This window comes from Microcebus murinus, chromosome 8 (assembly GCF_040939455.1).
Source record: "Microcebus murinus isolate Inina chromosome 8, M.murinus_Inina_mat1.0, whole genome shotgun sequence".
In the NCBI taxonomy this organism is placed as follows: Eukaryota; Metazoa; Chordata; class Mammalia; order Primates; family Cheirogaleidae; genus Microcebus; species Microcebus murinus.
Genome location: NC_134111.1, coordinates 99,591,949 through 99,613,097, shown reverse-complemented (window position 1 = coordinate 99,613,097; position 21,149 = coordinate 99,591,949). Strand labels below are relative to the sequence as shown.

At 52.1% G+C, this 21,149-nt stretch overlaps 1 protein-coding gene across 1 annotated transcript; it reads right to left on the bottom strand.

Moving 5' to 3' along the window:
* Window positions 1–16,442: 16,442 nt before the first annotated feature.
* Window positions 16,443–20,508, bottom strand: B3GNT7 (UDP-GlcNAc:betaGal beta-1,3-N-acetylglucosaminyltransferase 7). The gene is made up of 2 exons (XM_012760956.3): window positions 20,441–20,508; window positions 16,443–18,741 (listed from the first exon to the last, which is right to left on the bottom strand). The coding sequence occupies exons 1-2, from the start codon at window positions 20,449–20,451 to the stop codon at window positions 17,556–17,558; spliced, it is 1,197 nt and encodes a 398-aa protein (XP_012616410.2). The 5' UTR covers window positions 20,452–20,508; the 3' UTR covers window positions 16,443–17,555.
* Window positions 20,509–21,149: the final 641 nt, after the last annotated feature.

The following is a 21,149-nucleotide window of genomic DNA, read 5'->3' as shown; positions in this document are numbered from 1 at the left end:
TTATATTTATTATGCACTTTATTTCTATTATTATTGCATTATAATATATAATGAAATAATTACACAAGTCACCACGATGCAGAATCCAATGCCGCTGATGATCTGGCAGGAGACGGGGCTCAGGCGCTACCTTGACGATGGGAGCAGCTGTAAACGCAGGTGAAGCTTCCCTGTCTGGCCTGCCGTGCGTCTGCTGTGCACCCCGGCTCCTAACAGGCCACGGACCTGTACCGGTCCACAGTCCAGGGGTTGGGGACCACAGCTCTAGACTGACGGGGGTACAAGCAAATTGCAGAGGCTGGAGGAGTCAATGGAGACAGCACTCTGAGGGACTTTGGCTATGAGGTCAGAAAAAAGGGCATAGTGGAAGAGGTTCATGGGATTGAAAGACTTTTTCGCCTTTGTTTATTATAATATGGGAAAGACTGGAGCCATTTAAAAGGCCCTGGAGAAGGATTAGTGCAGCGTGGACGTTGACCACAGAAGAGAGAAAGAGGGTTTTAAGGAGCTCGGGAAGGTCTAGGTATTTTGTGTAGAAAGAGATTTAATACAGGGAATTAGGGATTTGCAGAAGCATTGGAAGGGCTGGGAGAGGAAAGGTCAGGAAGGTTCCAGGAGTGAGGGGACGGATGGCAGGGAAGGTGCCACTGATGATCCGAGGTGCTGGCAGGACCAAAGCAGATGACCCCCAGGAGGACGCCCGGACCTGCTGGAAGCTGTCACCAAGGATCTCAGCTGCTGAGAGCACTGCAGTGGGGCTCGTGCAGAGCGCTGCCCCAAAGCCAAGGGAAGAGGTGGCGATTTTCACGGCTTAGCTACACCTGCCGCTGGAGAGCAATGGCTTCCTTCTGCCTTCTAAATCCTGTGACGGTGCCTCTTGTGGGCAGAATTTAGCCTGCACCATACTGGAACCAGGTTCTGGAAATGCAGGGACATGTAGGAGGGGTGGGAGTGGCGTTACACTGACATCAGTGTCGCATCAGCACTGTCGGCCCACAGGGGCTGCTCAAACGCATCCTGGTTCGTTCATAGATGGAGCTGCGGCAGCTTCCAGTGGAATGGGCAGCTCCACGTGTACGGATGCAGAATGATCTTTCAGAGTCACTTTTAGGTGAAAAAACAAAATACAGTGCCCCTAGTATGCTTCGCTTTGTGTGGAATATGCAGAGAGGGCGGTGGCTGCATGTACATGCGGTGTCTGTGGACACCCTTGAGCACATCCACAGAGACAGGTGGCAGCAGGCGGGACATGGCGGCTGGGGTGGGGGTAGGGGATGGGGAGATGTTCTTTACTATATGCTATCCTGGAATTTTGTTCGATGTGCAGGTACACATTCAAAAAGCAAGTAAAATAGTTAATGGCAATTGACCAAACCAACCACCCACCCTTCCCCCAGAGGTAGCGTGGGAGCAGGAAGGCACCTGTGCAGGGACAAGGGTGTCTGGGCGTGTGGAGGGGCCCAGCCGTGGCTGGAGCCGAGGTCCTGCGCAGGTCCATGGTGGTCCCTTCTGCAGGAGTGTGTGGCTGTTTTATGCCCAGTGACTCTCAGCAGTGCTGGTGGCCTAAGGTGTGGCCCCCAAATCTGACAAGGCCCAGAAAGGTGGTGAGGACAGAGCCCTGACTGAGGGACAAAGCAGTCCCTGTCAGCCTGGATGACAGCATTTGCCCCCCAGCCCTACAGAGGGGGGAGCAGGACCGAGAAACAACACCAAGGGCTTTGAAAGAAGGAGAGCTAGGCCTGGGACTGGGGGCTCTGTAGGTGGCTGGTTTTCCTGCAGCGCCAATGAGGTGGGCCTGGCCCTCCCGTGGCTGATGAATGTGGCCAAGGACAAGTCCCCATTCATGCCCCTGAGACCCTGAAAAGGCGGCTGGTGCCTGGCCAGGCTGCAGAGGCCCAGAGCCGCCTTCTCCACCCTGCCCTGATTTCAGTCCAGTCCAGTCCAGTCCTTATGAGCTTGTGCTCTTTGCCTGCTACTTCTTGTTTTTTAATTTTAAAAACTGTGCCTGGAAATTGTTTTGATGTCTGGCTTTAGACATACCTGTTCTAACTGTAGCACACCTGGCCATTCCGAGTGACCTGGCTCCTCCTGGTTTTTCTTTTCTTTTAGGTTGGCTTATCTTTTTCTGGCTATCTAGTTACTTTATCATTTCACATTTACATCTTCCTTTTTCCTTGAATTTTGTACGTCCTTTAGCATTTTCAACCCTTGGGTACTTTAGCTGCGTTATAATTCATCCTTTCAATCCCCGAGCGTCTGGTTCGCTCAGCTTCGTGGAGGACGGTGGGACTGCGGGAACTCCATGCCTCCCTCTGACCCAGCTGGAAGGATTTGGGGTCCCCAATCCTGACATGGGGGGAAGGAGAGGGGAAAGGGGCTGACCTCACAGGACTGGGGGTGGTGGTGACAGGTCCGCCCTCCTCACCCACCCCAGCTCCCTCACCAGCAACTCCTCTGCCCCCCCCCCCAGTCCCCTGACGCCTGCCACACCACCTCGTGGGGCCAGAGCCCTGGAACTTTTACAGCACAAAGGGTTGAAATGTGAATGAAGTTGTATCTATTCCATTTTTCTTTTAAAAATTTTTTTCATTTTTAATCATTGTGGATACATAATTGTATATGTTTATGGGGTGCCTATGATGTTTTGATACAGGCATAAAATGTGTAACGATCAGGTAATTGGGGTACCCATTACCTCAAGTATTTATCATTTCTTTGTGTTAGGAACATTCTAGTTCCACTCCATAGCTATTTTGAAGTGTCTTTTTCTCTGTGGCTTCTTCCATTGCTTCATGCAGGGAGCAATGACATAATCGTCTACAGTCCCCAATGTTTTTGTGACTTCATTATTATTATTATTTACGTTTAGCCCTTTAATGGGTCTTATTCTGTTATGTGCTATTTTTATTATTTTCCAAATAATCATGTGTCTTAGAGCCTTTTATTGAATGAACAGTGTCTTGTCCACTAATTTGCAATCCTTGCTTTATTAGTTATGACATTCCTGATTATCCCAGGGCCAATTTCTGACTATTAAATATCATTAATCTGACCATGTATTGTTGTACCAGAAAATATTAGTTTCAGTACTGCAGTACTTCGTTTGCAATGGGTTTTTAATCTGGTAAAGCTACTTTCTCTCCTTTTCAAATGTTCTTAACTAGCCTTGATTGTTAGTTCTTTCAAATGGCTTTTAAAAAGGCATTGTCAAGTTCTCAAAAAAAAAAAAAATACTACAGAAGCTTGGATAGACTTGTTGTTAAAATCTAAAATTTAGATTTCCATCCTGAAACATATGTTGTTCCAAAATTTTATATCACTAAGAAAAAATTCTGTTTCTTTGTATAACTCTCATATTTATTAATATTATTAAGGTTATTCCTAATAATTTTTTATGATTGTATTTCTACACACTGGCAATGAACAATCAGAAATTAAAAAATGTAAAACCATACAAAAAAATTCATACTTTTACAATAGCATCAAAAATTTTAAATACTGAGGGGAGTAATTTCACAAAAGATTTGTGAGAACTGTACACTGAAAGTTACAACAACTGCTGAGAGATATTAAATGGATACAACACACATATACGGCTGAGCATCCCTTAATGATGGGGACACGTTCTGAGAAATGTGTAGTTAGGCGGTTTCATCATTGCTGAACATCACAGAGTGCACTTACACGAACCCATTTGGTGCAGCTACGCTGCATGGCACAGCCCACTGCTCCCAGGCTGCAAACTGTACCGCACGTTACCGTACTGAACACTGCAGGCGACTGGAACACAGTAGTGTTTGCATATCTAAACACATCTAAACAGAAAAGTACAGTAAAAATATGGTATAAAAGATAAAAAATGGTACACTTGGGCCTGGTGTGGTGGCTCACGCCTGTAATCCTAGCACTCTGGGAGGCTGAGGTGGGTAGGTCATTTGAGCGCAGGAGTTTGAGACCAGACCAAGCAAGAGTGAGATCCCGTCTCTACTAAAAATAGAAAGAAATTAGCTGGACAACTAAAAATACATAGAAAAAATTAGCCGGGCATGGTGGCGCATGCCTGTAGTCCCAGCTACTCGGGAGGCTGAGGCAGGAGGATCGCTTGAGCCCAGGAGTTTGAGGTTGCTGTGAGCTAGGCTGACACCATGGCACTGTAGCCTGGGCAACAGAGTGAGACTTTGTCTCGAAAAAAGAAAAAAACAATGGTACACTTGTACAGGGCACTCACCATGAATGGAGCTTGCAGGAGTGGAAATTGCTCTGGGTGAGTCAGTGAGTGAGTAGTGAGTGAATGTGAGGGCCTAGGATGTTACCGTACACTGCCATAGACTTTATAAACACTGTACAGTTAAGCTACACTAAATTTATAAAAAATATTTTTCTAAAAAAATATATTTTTCTTTCTTCAATAATAAATTAACTTTAGCTTATTCTAACTTTTTTACTCTATAAACTTTTTAATTTTTTAAACTTTTGACTTTTTTGTAGTAATAGTTTAAAACACAAAAACATTGTACAGCTGTACAAAAATATTTTGTTTTATATCCTTATTCTATAAGCTTTTTCTATTTTTATAATTAAATTTTTTTTTTCTTTTTGAGATTTCTTGTTAAAAACTGAGACACAAACTCACACATTAGCCCAGGCCTGCAAAGGGTCAGGGTCATCAATATGACTGTCTTCACCTCTGCATCTTGTCCCACTGGAAGGTCTTCACAGCAGTAACGTGTGTGGAGCTGGCATCTGCTGTGATAACAATGACTTCTGTAATACCTCCTGAAGGAACTGCCTGAGGTTGTTTCACGGTTAAGTTTGTTTTTTTTTTTTTAATAAGTAGGAGTACATGCTAAATTAACAATAAAATACAGTATAGTAAATATATTATAATTAAAAGTAATAACAAACATAATTCTAATCAAAATTCTTGAGTTTTTTCACAGCTTTGTTGAAGCGTAACTGACACAATAAATTTCAAATATTCAGAGTGTGCAATTAAGAAGTTTTGACATTTGCAACACACCCATGAAAGCATCACCACAGGCAAGGCTGCAAACATATCCATCACCACTAGGTGTCCTCACGATCCTTTCCTTCTCCGCTTCCCGGCTTCCTCCCGCGGTTCCCACTGTGTTGCTTTCTGTCACCATGGAGCGCTTTGCATTTTCATGAGTGTACAGATACCTGTTTGAGTTTCTGCTTTCAATTCTTTTGGGCATGTACGCAAACACGGAATTGCTGAATTAAGTGGCCATCCTATGTTTAACTTTCTGAGGAACTGCCAAGCTGTTTTCCACAGTGGCTGCACAGTTTCATATTCCCACCAGCAAGGCACTGGCGTTCCAGTGTTTCCACATCCTTGCCAAAACTTGTTATTTTCCACTCTTTTTTTTTTTTTTTTTTTGAGACAGAGTTTCACTCTGTTGCCCAGGCTAGAGTGAAAGCTGTGGCGTCAGCCTAGCTCACAGCAACCTCAAACTCCTGGGCTCAAGCAATCCTTCTGCCTCAGCCTCCTAAGTACCTGGGACTACAGGCATGTGCCACCATGCCCGGCTAATTTTTTCTATTTTTGGTAGAGACAGGATCTTGCTCTTGATCAGCCTGGTCTTGAACTCCTGAGCTCAAGCAATCCTCTTGCTGCAGCCTCCCAGAATGCTAGAATTACAGGTGTGAGCCACCGTGCCAGTCTCTCTAATTCATTTTATGAAGTAAATATAACCCGGATTCCAAATCCAGCAAATAGAGCACAGCTAAATTACCCAGATTCTGCAGACTGCACGCAGCCAGAACCTTCCTTGGTCTCCTGGTCTCGTAGCTCCCAGGTACTTGGTGTCCCATTTGGCCCTAAATCGTATTGATCAATAGTCCCCCTGTCAACAGCAGAGTCAGCCTTCTCTTTTCAGAATGATCTCTGGGACCCTCAGGGGCTTGTCTCCTGGAGGAGTCTCACCATGGCTGGCTTTTAATTTTTTTTTTTATTTCGGCATATTATGGGGGTACAGATTTTAAGCTTTCAATAAACGCTGTTTCCCTCCCTCCCCCCATAAGTCTGAGTCTCCAACATGACCGTCCCCCAGATGGTGCACATCTCACTCATTATGTATGTATATACCCGCCCCCTGCCCCCCTCCCACCTGCCCAATACCCTATTACTGTAGTACCTATGTGTTCACTTAGGTGCTGCTCAGTTAATACCAGTTTGCTGGTGAGCATATGTGGTGCTTGTTTCTCCATTCTTGGGATACTTCACTTAGTAGTATGGGTTCCAGCTCTAACCAGGAAAATATAAGATGTGCTATATCACTGTTGTTTCTTAGAGCTGAATAGTACTCCACCATGGCTGGCTTTTACTCACCACCTTCTCATCACTGTCACTGACTTTGCACACAGATCACTGCTGCTGAGTGCCCTGACCCTTTCGGACCCCCTGGGTTCTCCCTGAGTAGCCCATGGGCATTGCTGACCAGCTGTGGACCAGAAGGCCCTCTCGGGCCGCTGCGGCTTGCAGGGCTGTCTCTGCACCAGGCCCCTGCTGGGCCTTGGGGGCAGAGAGCAGACCAGGCAGAGCTCATCCTTCCCTGGTGGCCATGGCACCCATCCCCTGCCCCACCCGCCCTGCCCCAGCTCTGCCACCAGCCTCTGCGCCGGCACCCGGGTGAGATGCATCACCCCTTCTCATGTGCAGTTCTCTGGGGGGAGGGCTGGGGCTGGGGTGTGGATTCCACAGGACGGTTGCTTGGGTTCCCGTGGGGATATGGTTCTTTCAGTTCTACCACAAAACTATCCTCTACGCAGGTTGCAGTCACTGGCACCTGACAGAAACCCAACTCCAAACTAGCTCAAGAGAAAAGTAACATTTATAACTGAAATCCCTAAGGCTTCCGGCAGGGCCGGGTCCAGGTGCTTAAACGATGGTTCTTTGTCTGTTCGCTCTTCTTTTTTCTGAGTTGACTCGATTCTCCACTGGGCTTTCTCCAGATGAGGGGATAGGGGGTTCTCCAGTTTGACAGGGTCGGGTCACATGCACAAGCCGGAACCAGTGTCCATGGCAAGGGGAATGGAGTCCTCTAATCGGCACCACCAGGGGCAGGCTTGGTCCTACCTGCCCCACCAGCTGGGGCGGGGTTCCAGGGGAGGGCAAGAGAGGGAAGGACGCTGCGCCAGGGAGGAGTGGGAGGAGATGCAGCCACAGAAGCCCAGGCTGAGAGGGGGAGGGACCCTCCACAGTATTGGGCTCTGATGCTTCCCACCCTTGGGCCCCCATGAGCCTGCAGCCTCCCCCCCGCCCCTTCCTCACAAGAAGGTTCTTTTTCTCCTGACCTTTCTTGCAACATGGCTTCTTCTATTCCCTGCCACCAAATCCACAAGAAAGTTCATTTGTGGCTGAAACCCAATTTTAATTAAAGTTCACATCGGTTTCCATGAGCTTTCGGGTCTGTGCAAATCTGGAAATGGAGCTTGAACCCCAGGTTTGGAATGAAGGAAGGGGGAAGCCAGGGAAAAAGATAAAGGAGTGGGAGTTTCGATTTTCTTTGCACGTGGAGGCCTGCCTTCCCAGCCCAAAGCCTGGGTGAGTTATCTATTGCTGCATAACAGAGTATCCCCAAACTGTAGAGTTTAAAACAATAATAAGTAGTTATCCCACAATTTGTGTGAGTCAGGACTTTGGGAGCAGATTATTGGGGCCCACTAGATGCAAAAATCCTAAATGAAATATTAGAGAATCCAATTTAGTAGCACATCAAAAATATAGTTCAGCCTAGGCACAATGGCTCGCACCTGTAATCCTAGCACTCTGGGAGGCCGAGGTGGCAGGCTGATAATTTGAGGTCAGGAGTTCAATACCAGCCTGAGCAAGAGTGAGACCTTGTCTCTACTAAAAACAGAAAAAATTAGCCTGGCGTCATGGCGCAGTATGGTTCGTCTTACAGCATAATGTTTAGAGGCAAAAAGAAAAACGAAAAACAATATATTAAAAAAGAAAAAAGTACAGCTCCATGTGCAAAGGACTTCAATGGACATTTCTCCACAGAAGATAGATAAATGGCCATTAAGCAGATGAAAAATGCTTAACCTCACTAGTCACTAGGGAAATGCAAATCAGAAGGATAATGAGATATCACTTCACACCCATTAGGATGTAGGTGTTTTGAGTTTGTAATTCCAGGAAAAACAGCTGTAAAATAATTTTATGAGACAAGTAAATTTGAATTCTGACTGGATATTTAATTTTATTGAAAGTGATTGTTGATCTCTAGGTGCCAAAATGGTACAGTGATTGTGTGATTGTTTCTTTTTAAAAAAAGTTTTATCTGTTATTTTATTTATTTATTTATTTTTGAGACAGACTCTCACTTTGTTGACCAGGCTAGAGTGAGTGCTGTGGCGTCAGCCTAGCTCACAGCAACCTCAAACTCCTGGGCTCAAGCCATCCTACTGCCTCAGCCTCCCGAGTAGCTGGGACTACAGGCATGCACCACCATGCCCGGCTAATTTTTTCTATATATATTAGTTGGCCAATTAATTTCTTTCTATTTATGGTAGAAACAGGGTCTCGCCCGGCTAATTTTTTCTATATATATTAGTTGGCCAATTAATTTCTTTCTATTTATGGTAGAGACAGGGTCTTGCTCTTGCTCAGGCTGGTTTCAAACTCCTGACCTCAAGCAATCCACCCCCCTCGGCCTCTCAGAGTGCTAGGATTAAAGGTGTGAGCCACCGCGCCCGGCCTCTTTTAGACATATGTTTTGAGGTAATTACAAATGAAACAACAGGATATATGTGGTTAGTGGCAAAATAATCTGTGAGGAAAATGAGTAGAGGTACAGAAGGGCAAGAATGGATATATGTTCATAACAACTTTTTTTTTTGAGACAGAGTCTGGTTCTGTTGCCCAGGCTAGAGTGCCGTGGTGTCAGCCTTACTCACAGCAACCTCAAACTCCTGGGCTCAAGCAATCCTCCTACCTCAGCATACTGAGTAGCTGGGACTACAGGCATGCGCCACCATGCCCGGCTAATATTTTCTATATATTTTTTTAGTTGGCCAATTTCTTTCTATTTATGGTAGAGATGGGGTCTTGCTCTTGCTCAGGCTGGTTTCGAACTCCTGACCTTGAGTGATCCTCCTACCCCGGCCTCAACAATTTAAATACTGTATAAGAACATAAGTGGGTTTTTTTATGCTACTTTTCCTACTATTCTGAATCTTTGGAAATTTTTATAATAAATGCTTTTTTAAAAAGTGGAAAATAGGCTGGGGGTGGTGGCTCAGGCCTGTAATCCTAGCACTCTGGGAGGCTGAGACGGGAAGATCGCTCAAGATCAGGACTTCGAAACCAGCCTGAGCAAGAGGAAGATCCCATCTCTACTAAAAATCGAAATAAATTAATTGGCCAACTAAAAATATATAGAAAAAATTAGCCGGGCATAGTGGCACATGCCTGTAGTCCCAGCTATTAGGAAGGCTGAGGCAGGAGGATTGCTTGAGCCCAGGAGCTGGAGGTGGCTGTGAGCTAGGGTGATGCCACGGCACTCTAGCCCAGGCAACAGAATGAGACTCTGTCTCAAAAAAAAAAAATGAAAAAAGAATAAACTTTTGGATTTATTTATCAGTTTTACTGCTTTCAACTTCATTAAATTTGACTTTCATCTTTCTTATGTCCTTTTTCTGGCTTTGCTTTAGTCTGTTTTAAAGTTCTTTTCCTGAGATGTTGATTTAAAACATGAGTTCATTTGTTTTTATTCTTTTTTTCTTACAATAATGAATGCATTTAAAGTTATTAAGTTTCACAATATTCAGCAGCTATAGCTTTACAGCTGAGGCCTAACATGTAACACACCTTGAAGTTATAGTGACCTAAAGGGACATTGTCCCCTTAAACATAATTATGTCATATTCCTGATTTCAAAACAATTAGCCATTATAGTTTTTATTTTCTCTTTGACTCAACAGTTATTTAAGAAAGGGGCAGGCAAGGTGGCTCACACCTACAATCCTAGCACTCTGGGAGGTTGAGGCAGGAGGATTGCTTGAGGTCAGGAGTTCAAGACCAACCTGAGCAAGAGCGAGACCTCATCTCAGACCAAAAACAGAAAAAATTAGCCTGATGTGGTGGCTTGTGCCTGTAGTTCCAGCTACTCCGGAGGCTGAGGCAGGAGGATCACTTGAGCCCTGGAGTCTGAGGTTGTAGTGAGCTGTGATGACGCTACTGCACTCCACCCAGGGAGACAGAGCAAGACTCTGTCTTAAAAGAAAGGAAGAGTCTACGATTATTGACATTGTTCTCGTTGTTTGGTTTCCTTTTGTGGGTATTTCAGTTTATCATGCATCATGGACGTAGAGTTTGGTCTGTCTAATTTCCGCCTTGAGGGATACTTGATGATCTTTCTAATACTTGCAGGCGGTAAATGTTTCATGTACAAAAAGAAGATACAAGCTGCGTGTGGTACAGAGTTTGAGAAAAGATCTTTGATTCAATCTTACTCATGGTACTGTTTGCTGGGTCTTTGGTGTCTTTGATTTTTGTGAGCTAAAACTCTTGTAGACTGATTAAATATTAAATAGTATGTGGAAGACTCTCACTTCATTTGTGTTTCTGGCAATATCTCTTTGTACTGTTAACAGTTTTGCTGAGCGTTTTGGTTCTTTTTTTATACAACATCCATTTATGTTGCCACCGGTCTGTGGGTCAGAAGGCCACTGCAGCATGGCTGGGTTCTCCACGTGAGATGTGGTGTTGGCTGCATCCTCCTCTGGAACTTGGGCTCCTCTTCTAAGCTCACTTCTGCTACTGCCCAAATCCAGTTCTTGGTGGTTGTAGGTCTGAAGTTGCCATTTCCTGGCTGGTTGCCTACTAGGAGCTGATCTCAGCTTCCATTCCTTGTCACTTGGCCCCTCCACCTTCAGGTCAGCAATGGCACGTGGAATTCTGCTTCGGGTCTCTCCAAATTCTCCTTCTGCCAGCAGCTGGAGAAAGCTCTCTGCTTTTAAGGGCTCATGGGATTAGATCAGACCCACCCCGATTATCTCTCTATTTTAAGGCCAACTGTGCCATATAACTAAGCTAATTACAGGAGTGACTATGCATGTACAGAGTTTTGGGGAAGCAGGACATCTTGGGGGGATGCTGGGTTTACTGGGATGCACAATAGCTCACAAGTCCTCATTAGAGAAGGTCCATTTTATCAGCCACCCTCTATGTTTTAAGAGTGAAACAACATGGCTCCAAAGTACATAAAACAAAATCTAGAAAGAAACGTCCAACTAAGCCTGATTGCAATCTGCCCTTCCAACCAGCAGCTGCTTTTAACTGATTGCAGGCAGCTATGGTGGACGGGCAGCTGTGTCCAGACCTGCCCGAAGTCCTCCAGATGCTAACAGGTGTTCTGTGTGGTGGTTGACGTGCAGCTTTTGTGGCCAGGCTGCCCGAGAACATTCTTAGCCATCTCTTCCCAGCCAGGTGGCTCAGGTCAGTGGGTGGCTGTTCTAAGTTTCTGTCCAGGATCAGCCACTGAGTGGGACCAGGCGGGGGTTGGGGGGTGGGGTGGGACTGGCATTCTCCGGCTATCACTCCTGTGAGTGAGCAAATCCCCTTGAAGGTTTCAACCAGCTTGAACTGAATTTTATGTCACTTGAAACCAAACATGCTAACCAATGTTGGCTTTATATATTAGCTTTTATAAAAATTCATTATTGTTATTTGTCTGTGAGATTGGATTGCAACACTTAAGATCATCAAACTGTTTTCCGGTGTCCACGGCCTTGGTTCTGACCTCACCGGCCTGGGAGGGTGGGCAGCTGCAGCGATTTCCGTCAACCTGAAGGCTGCACTCACCTCCTTGGCGAGTAAACACGACCATTCCTCGTCCCTGATCCAGGCTCCTAAGGGACCCTGGCCAGCACCAAAAGCCACCTCACTCCCTCCGAGAGTGCTACGTCTGTCTGTCCAGATGTCTGTCTGTCCAGATGTCGGCACACTTCCATCTCCTAAACTTCAGGTCTCAGCTCAGCGACAGGTGCTCCTGCTCGAAAGCCTTTCTTCCACAGATAAGCCGAAAGAAAAGAATAGGAAACCAGGGAATCTCGGCACCAAGGAGCGATTCCTGGAACAGTTCGCTGTGGAGCGTTCCTGGACTGAGGCTCACCTAAGGGGTGCCTTCGCGTACAAGCACTGCAAGTTACAGGTTTCGCAGGACCATGTCGCCCCACCTGACCCCACCCCGAGTGTCACGACGTCCCGGGTGGTCAGTTGGGGGCGCTCCCTGCCCTCTCCTGGGATTGCACAGGCCGGGACTCCTCCCGCCCTCCCGCCTGCCCGCCTTTGCTCCCCGCGGGCCCGACCCGCCGGCGCCTCTGAGCGGTCGAGGGGGGGTCCGCCGCGCCCCGCCCCCACGCCTGCCGGGCGCACCCCCACGCCTGCCGGGCGCACCCCCACGCCGGCCGGGCGCACCCCCACGCCGGCCGGGCGCACCCCCACGCCGGCCGGGCGCACCCCCACGCCGGCCGGGCGCACCCGGAGCGCGGCCTCCTCCGCAGGTCCCGGGATCAGCGGATGCCGCTACCCACACCCACGCCGGGCTCACCCCCAGCCCTCCGCGGCCGCGCGACGGTCCCCAGCACAGCCCGAGGCCACTTCCGCAGCTCCTGGCTGCCCGCGACGACAGCCGCTGGGGGCGGACCGAGCCGAGCCGGGCTGGGGGCTGGGGCGCGGGGCTGCCCGGCCTGGGACCCGGGCAGGAATTCCGGGCATTCCTGCTGGATTCGGAAGCCCCAGGGAAAACAAAGGGCTAGGTGACGTGTGCTAGGTCAACTGCTGCACGCAGGCCCGGAAAATCCCTGTCCCGCCAGCTGCTCCCAGCCGGGGTGCTCGCCCAGGTCACCCGGCGAGCTGCGGACACTCCTCGGATCGCGCCACCCCCACTGTTTTGAACTCGGCCGCTTAGGCAGGGGCCTGGACCAAGTATTTTCTCAAAGCTCTCTGGGGTGGGGGCTTTTCAGACGGGCAGGGGCGCTGAACCCTCCCAGGAAGGATTGAGGTGTATGGTTTGGCCTATAGTGAGAGTAAAGTTTATTCCAAAATTCAAGTTTTGTATTAGAAATATGTGCAAAAGTTGTATTCTACTTCATAATGTATCTGTGCTCGTTTAATATAAAATGCAATTGATAAAAGATAATTTTCAGAAAAAGGTAAATTCATGACTCGCATACAGATACAAAACTGAGCACATGTTAGAGGTATGCTACTCAGAGGAGGGCCGAGGCAGATGCTATAACCGATTCAAAGGAGGTATCAAAGAGCGCAAATTTATATGGAGTGATGGAATTGAATTACAAATGGAGGCAAACTGGTTTCTCCAAGGGGAGGGGAGTCAGTGGAAGTTCTACCTGACAAGACAGATTGCAAAGCCCTCAGAACCTGCAGCTTAAAAAGAGGTGCAAAGTAGCTCGTGGACAAAGAACCCTCTGCAAGCAGACAACTCTGGGCTGTGCTTCAGACCAGTAGTCCCCAACCTTTTTGGCTCCTGGGACTGTTTTCTTGGAAGACAGTTTTTTCACCGATGGGGTGGGGGCGCAGGGGGGATGATTCAAGCGCATTACATATATTATGCACTTTATTTCTATTATTATTACATTATAGTATATAATGAAGTAATTATACAAGTCACCATAGGTTGGGGACCCCTGCTTTAGACAATGCATAGTGTTTCACTGGAACAGAAAAGCTTTTCTTCACAATAGTTTAAACAACTATTTGGGAAAATTTACTTCTTACAGTGCTAATAATGCTGGGCTCCCCAAAACATCAAAATTTCAATCACTTGTGGAACATTTCCCCATTCCCTGGGCTTTTGGACAAAAATAACAAACACCTGTTTGCTGCTAAGTTACTATAAGGAAAAAGGGAGGCTGGAAGCTCTTGGGAAACAGGAAGGTGTGGGAGTTAGGAGCGCAGAGCACAGAGTTCAAATCATGCCTGTCACACAATAGCCGCGGGATCCTTCTCTTGGGGGCCATTTCTTTCTTTACAATTGGTGTATAACAGGATTCCGGAGGCTTCCCCCAGCTCCTTCTCAGTTAAGGTGCACAGAGCAACAAGTCACCTAAGAACAGGCTTTCTTTGAGAAGGGTGGAATTCTTTGAGTGGTCTCCTTTAGTTATGTAAATGCAGCCAAGGAGGCCCCTATAGCCTCCAGGGAAGAGTGGAACAGGCCTTCTCTAAGCCTGACAAAGACGGCCCCTTTTGGGCCCCTTGGAATGTGGAGCTGGTTGCAGGGGAGACGCCAACCTTTTTGCAACGCCAGGGCCTTTGAAGAGGAAAGAGTTAAGACCTATCCCTCCCAAACTACTGCCCCAAATCAGGCTGGGGACCAACTACAATTATCTGTCTGGGAAGGCCTGGAAAATTGCTTCAGTAGGACAGGGAGAACCTGAGTGAGTTTGTGGGTTCCCTAGCAGACTGTGTAGCTGGCTGGGACCCACAGGACCCAGCACCCCTAGCATGCTGCTGCTCTTGGGGACAGATCACTGAGCTTGTGAGGGTGACTGAGAGAAGGGTACCTTTCTGAAGCATGGGCTCCACTGCAGCCTGTGCAGCAAAGGTAGCACCTAAGAAACCACAGGCCTGTGCAGGCCTCATGTTCAACAGCGCCATGTGTGGAGAGAGAGGGAACAGCTGGAGGTGGACTGCTCAGACTTTCTAGAGCAGTGGTCCCCAAACTTTTTGGCAACAGGGGCTGGTTTCATGGAAGACAATTTTTCCACAGCAAGTGTTGGGTGGGTAGGTGGGGGCGGGCGGAGCTCTGCAGTCCCTAAAAGGTAGTGGCCTGTGGGTTGGGGGCCACAGTTCTAGAAAACACCCTTTGGACCAGGGAAACCCCTGAGGTTCTTGGTCAGTTTGAGAGTGGGTGGGGTCCAAGAGGGTAACCTTGGATCTTTCTGTTGATAAGGGTACATGAGGGATTTGAGCAATCAATGAGAAAAATTAAAATGTAACCATATTTGCACCCTGAGTTACACCGGTTATACATATTAAGTGCTTACCACAGCGCCAGGCATATCAAAAATGCTCCATAAATGGTAATTGTTACATCATTACCAGGAAGCAAGACTGTAAATGCTTTAATTTTCCATAACGACCTTTGTATCCACTGGGCCCAGCTGGAGCCACATGGAGTGAACCTGAGGAAGGCTGCAGGGGCCTGTAGACCACTGGTCTCTTTGTGCCCTCAGATTGTCCGCACACACCCAGCACCCCTGCTCCTTGTCCCCGGACCCTCTGCTCTTAGGATTAGGTCCAAACACCCTCCTGAGCCCAGGAGGCCCGAGAATATCCCTGCCTGTCACCCAGGCTCCCTTCCCTACTCTCAGCTCAGAATGCACCCACCTCCCTCCCTCCAGCCCTCTGTATAAGCTGTTCCCTCTGCCTGGTCCTTCAGGGATAGCTGAACCCACTGCTGCCTCTGGGCTTCCACCCAGCCCTGTGTTCAGCAGCCCTTCCACCTCCGTCTCCTGGGTGTCCCTTGGCTCACCTTCCATCACCGGACTGTGAGCTCTGGGGAAAGAGAGGCCCCAGGGCCCTCTGCTGTCTGTAGCCCATGGCAGGGCCTGGCTTCTGTGGGTGAGTGATGGAGTGATGAACAAACAGGGCCCCTCAGAAGTGCCCTACACTTGGTTTCCTGCTCTGCTATTGTAATCTTAAAATTCTTAGTACCTTTTTAGAACCAGGCTCCTGCATTTTCATTTTGCACTGATCTCTGCTAATTATGTTGACTAAGAGGGAACTGTGGGAAGACTGTGCTGGGGAGGGGGAAGTAGCAGCATCGTCCCCTCCTACTTCCCCAGGGCTTGGACCAGGCAGCTGGGCCCAGGATGGGCATGCACCTGACCCACCTCTGGGATGCCCCTGAGCTGGGTGCACGCAGGACCTGCTGGCTTGCTCGCCGCCACCCCAGTGATTCTCATCCTGGGGTAGCTGCCCACCCCCCACCAGAGGTAAGCAGCTCAGGCCAAGGGCCCTGGCACAGGACAGTAACCCCCAACGCCAGGGAGCCTGTTTTCAATGCTTCCAAGTTGACTGCAAGGGAAGTCCAGGAGCCCACCAACCCCTGCAGCACCCCACCGAATCCCACCCACTGAAACACCAGCCTTGTGGCCAACTCTGGCCTTGGCCGGGGTGGGAAGGCATCGGCCCACGCGTGAGCCAGAGCTCAGCAGTTCACCAGGACACGGGCAGCAGCCAGGTGCTGTTAGCTCACAGGTCTCTCTTGCCGCACCCCCGTCTCCACTGTAACCCTAGCACTCACCTCCCTCTCAGTCCCTTCAAGGAGCCCTTTTGCACCCACCAGCCAAGAACAAGGAACAAGCTGTGTCCTCAGAAACCTCTGGCGACCTGGGCCCCAGGCAGGGCCTCTGATGGAGCTGGCAACAGAAAGTTTCACACCAGAAAAAAAACCAGTCCCATTTTATTGAGAAAATAGTCGATCCCTCTATCCTTACCAGGTGACTCCAGCCTGAGGTAGGAGGTGGCATCCTTCTGCACCCACCCCAGGGGCCCCGATCCATCCCTTCACGGGGCAAATGCTGGTCTGTCAGACCCAGGAGAAGCGGGTGGGGCAGGCTCTGGAGAGGACTGGCAAGGGCCCGGGTGCCGGGGGCAGCCGGAGTGAGGGAGAGGAAGGGGTGGGCCGGGAGAACACCATCACCTCCTGAGGCCTGGAGCCTTCTCCCTCCAAATTCTTCATAAATAAAACTTCACAGTAATAGAGGAATGTCCACCCCAGGGCCAAACTGGCTGCTGTCCAGTCAGGGAGCCAGGCCTTGGCAGGGCTGCAGGAGGGACCTTGGCTCAGGCCGGGGTCAGATAGCATTAGGATGTCGGGGGCCGGGTGCTGCTCTTTTGGCCTGTGTCGGGGTGGGGTGGGTAGCCCACGTGGAGGTTCTGAGGAGCACTGAGGTAGTTAGAGTGGCTGATGCGCTTCCAGACCTCAGAGGACACAGCTAGGAGCGCAGCCCCCAGGAGCAGAGAGCCTGCTGAGGTACCCTCGAGACTTGGGGACATGGACTGCAGGGGACACCTGTGAGCCTGCACAGGTTGAGCTTCTCCTGAAAGGGCCGCCTGGTCCCTGGGGAGACTGTGGCATTTCACAGAGGGAGACTTCCCTGTGAAGACAAGGGCAGCCCCAGACCCCTGGGGCCGGGCCTAGCCTGGGTACCTGAGCACAGGGTTCCTTCAGAGGCCACCAGGGCCTCACACTGGGTCAGAAGGCGCCAGGCAACAGACCCAGGTCAGGAGGGCCGCCAGGGCCTATGTCTTCACTTCTCGGGGGACCTCCTGGTGGCAGCTCCGACCATTCCTGGGCCTCGATTTCTGGAAATCATCTGCACAGGGAGGCCCCTCTCTGGCTACCTGCACCCCACCACACCCAGTGGCACGTAGGCCCCAATCCCCCACCTCCCCGCAGGGACCAAAGGCTATGCCTGGGCACCGCGGCTTCAGCCCTGATACCTCGGGGACTCGGAAGTGCATGCCCTGGCCTGTCCGGGTGGCCCAGCCGGTGTCAGAGCACCTGGAGCTTGCGGGAGCAGGTGAGGTTGCTGTGCACCAGCCCCCACATGGCCAGCAGCTCGGGGGGCATCAGCTTGTGCACAACGAGCATGGAGCGGAAGAAGCACGGCTCCTTGTTCATGCGGCTATTGCGGTTCCGAGAGATGCCGAAGGTCTTGAAGCCCTCATGGGCCGTGGGATGCACGCCCAGCACCTCCAGGCACATGCCCAGGAAGACATCGTCGATGGGGTAGAGCTCTATGGTGTCACAGGCGTGGTGCAGGCGCCGGGCCAGGCCACCAGCCATGAGGAAGCCACCACCACCGGCATAGGGTGGGTAGCTGTTCTTGCTGTACAGAGCCCCGGGGATGTAGTATTTGTTGTCCTTCCTGCGGATGGGCCGTGCGTGCTGCAGGACATCGCCCACGAACAGGTTTTCCTGTGGCCGCTGGTCAGCCAGAAATTCGAGCAGGTTGGTGGGGTTGACGAAGACATCATCGTCGCCTTTGAAGATGAAGGGCACGTGGGGGCAGTAGATGTCAAGCCACTTGAGGAAGTGGATCTCCTTGAGGGTCAAGTTGAAGAAGGTGTCGAGAAAGTCCCACTGCAGGATGTCGCCATAGAGGCGGTCCTCGTAGGCCAGCAGCTGCTGGTAGTGGGTCCGCTCCTCCTGCTTGGAGGCCGTGCCCAGCAGGAACAGTGTACGCACAGCGCCCCGGCCCGTGCCTGCGGACAGCTGCTCCCGGCCCCAGGTCTGGCGGATGGCCTCTCGGCGGTCGTGCTGCGTGATGACGGACTTGACCACCACCAGCAGGTAGACATCGTCCCTGCACTTCTCCGGGTGGTTCAGCAGCATGGGGAAGTACCGGCAGTGGCGATACAAGAGAAACTGCTGGAATTGCGGCTCCAGGCCCTGGAACCAGGACTGGTGGGTCAAGTTGATATTGGCTGAGCAGTTAGTGGTAGTCACGTCCCAGGCCTGGGGACCCCGAGAAGGGGTGGGAGTGGGGATGGCCACATCCTTCTGATGCTTCCAGAAGCTGTTGGAGTTCAGCAACTGTCCGCCGCCCTTCTGTGGCTCCGGGGTGGGAGGCAGGGCATCCTGCAGAAACTGACTGGGGGTCAGACTGCGCTGGAACACTGTCACGGCCACAAGCAGGGCCAGGGCCAGGCACACACTCCTGTAGATGGTTTTCTTCCTATGGGAGGAGAGGGGGCACAGCACAGATGAAAGGATGAGCCCAGGACTCTCCTAGCTGCCCTCCTACGGAGGCCGGCTGGTCCCAGATGGGCAAGTGCACCTGAGGCACAGATTTAAGTCCCAGAGCCCCTGAGTGGCCAGAGGAGGGTCCTGCTTCCCCTCCCACCCTGACCCCCTCCTCAGAGAGCACTGTGGAATCAGGCCCTGCCACTTACATGCTGAATGACTCAGAGTGGGTCTCGACCTTTCCAAGCTGAGATTTCTTCCCCCAGTGAGGCTAAAACACAGGACTGGAGCGCTATATAAAGCACCAATCAGGCAGTGGGCACCAATCACCTCACCCAGAGGACCTCTGGTGGACACCTTTTGCCCTGATCCCCACCCCTGGCACCCTACTGGCTTTCATTTCCCTGTATAACCCCAGTAACTGCAGGCAGCATTATCATTAGGTGACTGAGTCAAGGTGGCTGGGAGGGGCAGCCAGCAACACCTTGGGGAGCTACTGCAGCTCAGGACCTGAGCCTGTCCTCTTCCCTCCCCTCCTGTCCATGCCACCCAGCAAGCTGCCATATGGTTGACAGAGGCCTACGAATGGAGTGAGCACCTGCTAGATGACCACTGCCCCTCACCGCTACCTTAACACCCTGCCCCCACTTAACATCACATGAAAAGACATCAGCTCCCAGCTCTACTGCCCTGGGAGGAGCCCCCAGCTCTCAGGGAGCCTCCTGGCCTGGGTACCCAACGCAGCACCCATTTCAGAAGCAGAAATTAGAGCTCTTTGCCCAGAGCACTGCCAGCCCAGCCGGCCTCCGGCAGGACCCCTCCCTCAGTGCACCCTCTGGGGGCTGCAGTCTCCCCTGTAAAGACGGGACTGAAAGCTCCTGGGAAAGGCAGGTCAGCAGAGGCCTCCCAGGGCCCAGGGCTGGCCTATCGGGGAGATGGCGCTGACCTCCAAGCCAGGAGGAGCGGGGTGGCAGGGAGACGGGGGGCCCAGGGAGATGCCTGGGGTGGCCTCAGCCTGGCGGGTGGCAGGTCCAGGCATCCAGGGTGAATGATAGCTGAGCCCCAGAGTGGCATTTTTTCTAAGGGGTCCCAAGGTTTCCTGGGCATAGGGCTGGAGGAAGACAGGGTCACCTCAGGTGCGGGCTGGGGGTGTGACCCAAGGCCCGACCCTCCCAGGGAGGGGAGCTGAGTACCCTGGATTGAGCCCTCCAGCCCTGGGGGGTCCATAGCCCCAGTTTGGGAGGCCGGGCTCGGGAAGGTCGGGGTGCCCCTCCGGGGACAGCAGGAGCGCTCCACCTGCGCCCGCCCACTCCATTTGCAAGAGAAAAGCCCGGCGGGGGGAGAGGGGCCGGGGCAGGCGGAGGCCAGAGCTCCGGGGAAGGGGAGCCGGGGGAGGGGAGAGGGTCTCCCGGCGCAGGAGGCCCCCGGGGTTCCCAGAGCCCGGCCAGAGTGGGGTTGGGACGCGGCTGCCGGCGAGCCCTGGAGTCCGCGCCGCCGGGGTCCTGGAGCGGAACCCGGGGGCGGCGGGCTGGGGCCGGAGAGCGCGCGCAGCCCGCCGCGCACCGCGCACCGCGCACGGCCGCGCATCCCCTGCCGCCGCCGCCGCGCGAGCCCGTCCGGCCCGGGAAACTGAGGCGCGCCCCGCACGCCGGGCGTCTCCCTCCCCGCCGGCCCGGCCGGCCCCCACTCACCACAGAGACATGGCGGCCGGGCCGGCGGCGGAGCGGGGCGCGCGGCTCGCAGCTCTGGGGCCGCGGCTCTGGACGGCCGCGGCGGCGGGCGGGGGCGGAGGCCGGGCCGCGCCCCCGCCGCGACTTTCCTCTTCCCGGCGGCGGGAGGAGGGGCCGGCAGGGGCGGCGGCGGCCCAGGTGCCTTAACCCCTTCGGCGCCCCCGCCCGCCGCCGACGGCCGGGACCACCCCGCTTCTCCGGGGCGCCACCGGGCTCCGTCGGCCCGCCGGGCGGGACTCGGGGACCGCGAGGGTCGCGCCGCCCCGGAGCGCCTGACCCCTGCGGAGCCTCCGGACCGTGCCTAGCCTGCACACCCGCTCACCTCCGCGCCCGTGGGCGCCCCGGGCCCCGCCGTGACCCTCTGGCCCATTCCTTGGGGGCCGCAGGCAGACAGCGCACGGGGCTCCTTCTTCCCTTCTGCTTCCTTCCCCTGTCCCCTCCCAGGCGGAGCCCTCGACCACCGCCACCGCCACCTTCACCAGGCCACTAGGAGAAGAGGCTGGAGGAGGCTGGGCTCCCCGCCAGGACTCTGGCCCAGGCCATGGCCTCTGTCCCCTCGGGCTGTCCCCCCCCACCTCTGGGGTTCCTCTTCCCGCTAAGGGCCCCCCAGCACCTCCAAGGGAAGGTCTGTTTGCCCAGCCTGTTGGCCTCAGCCCAATCTCCTTTCTTT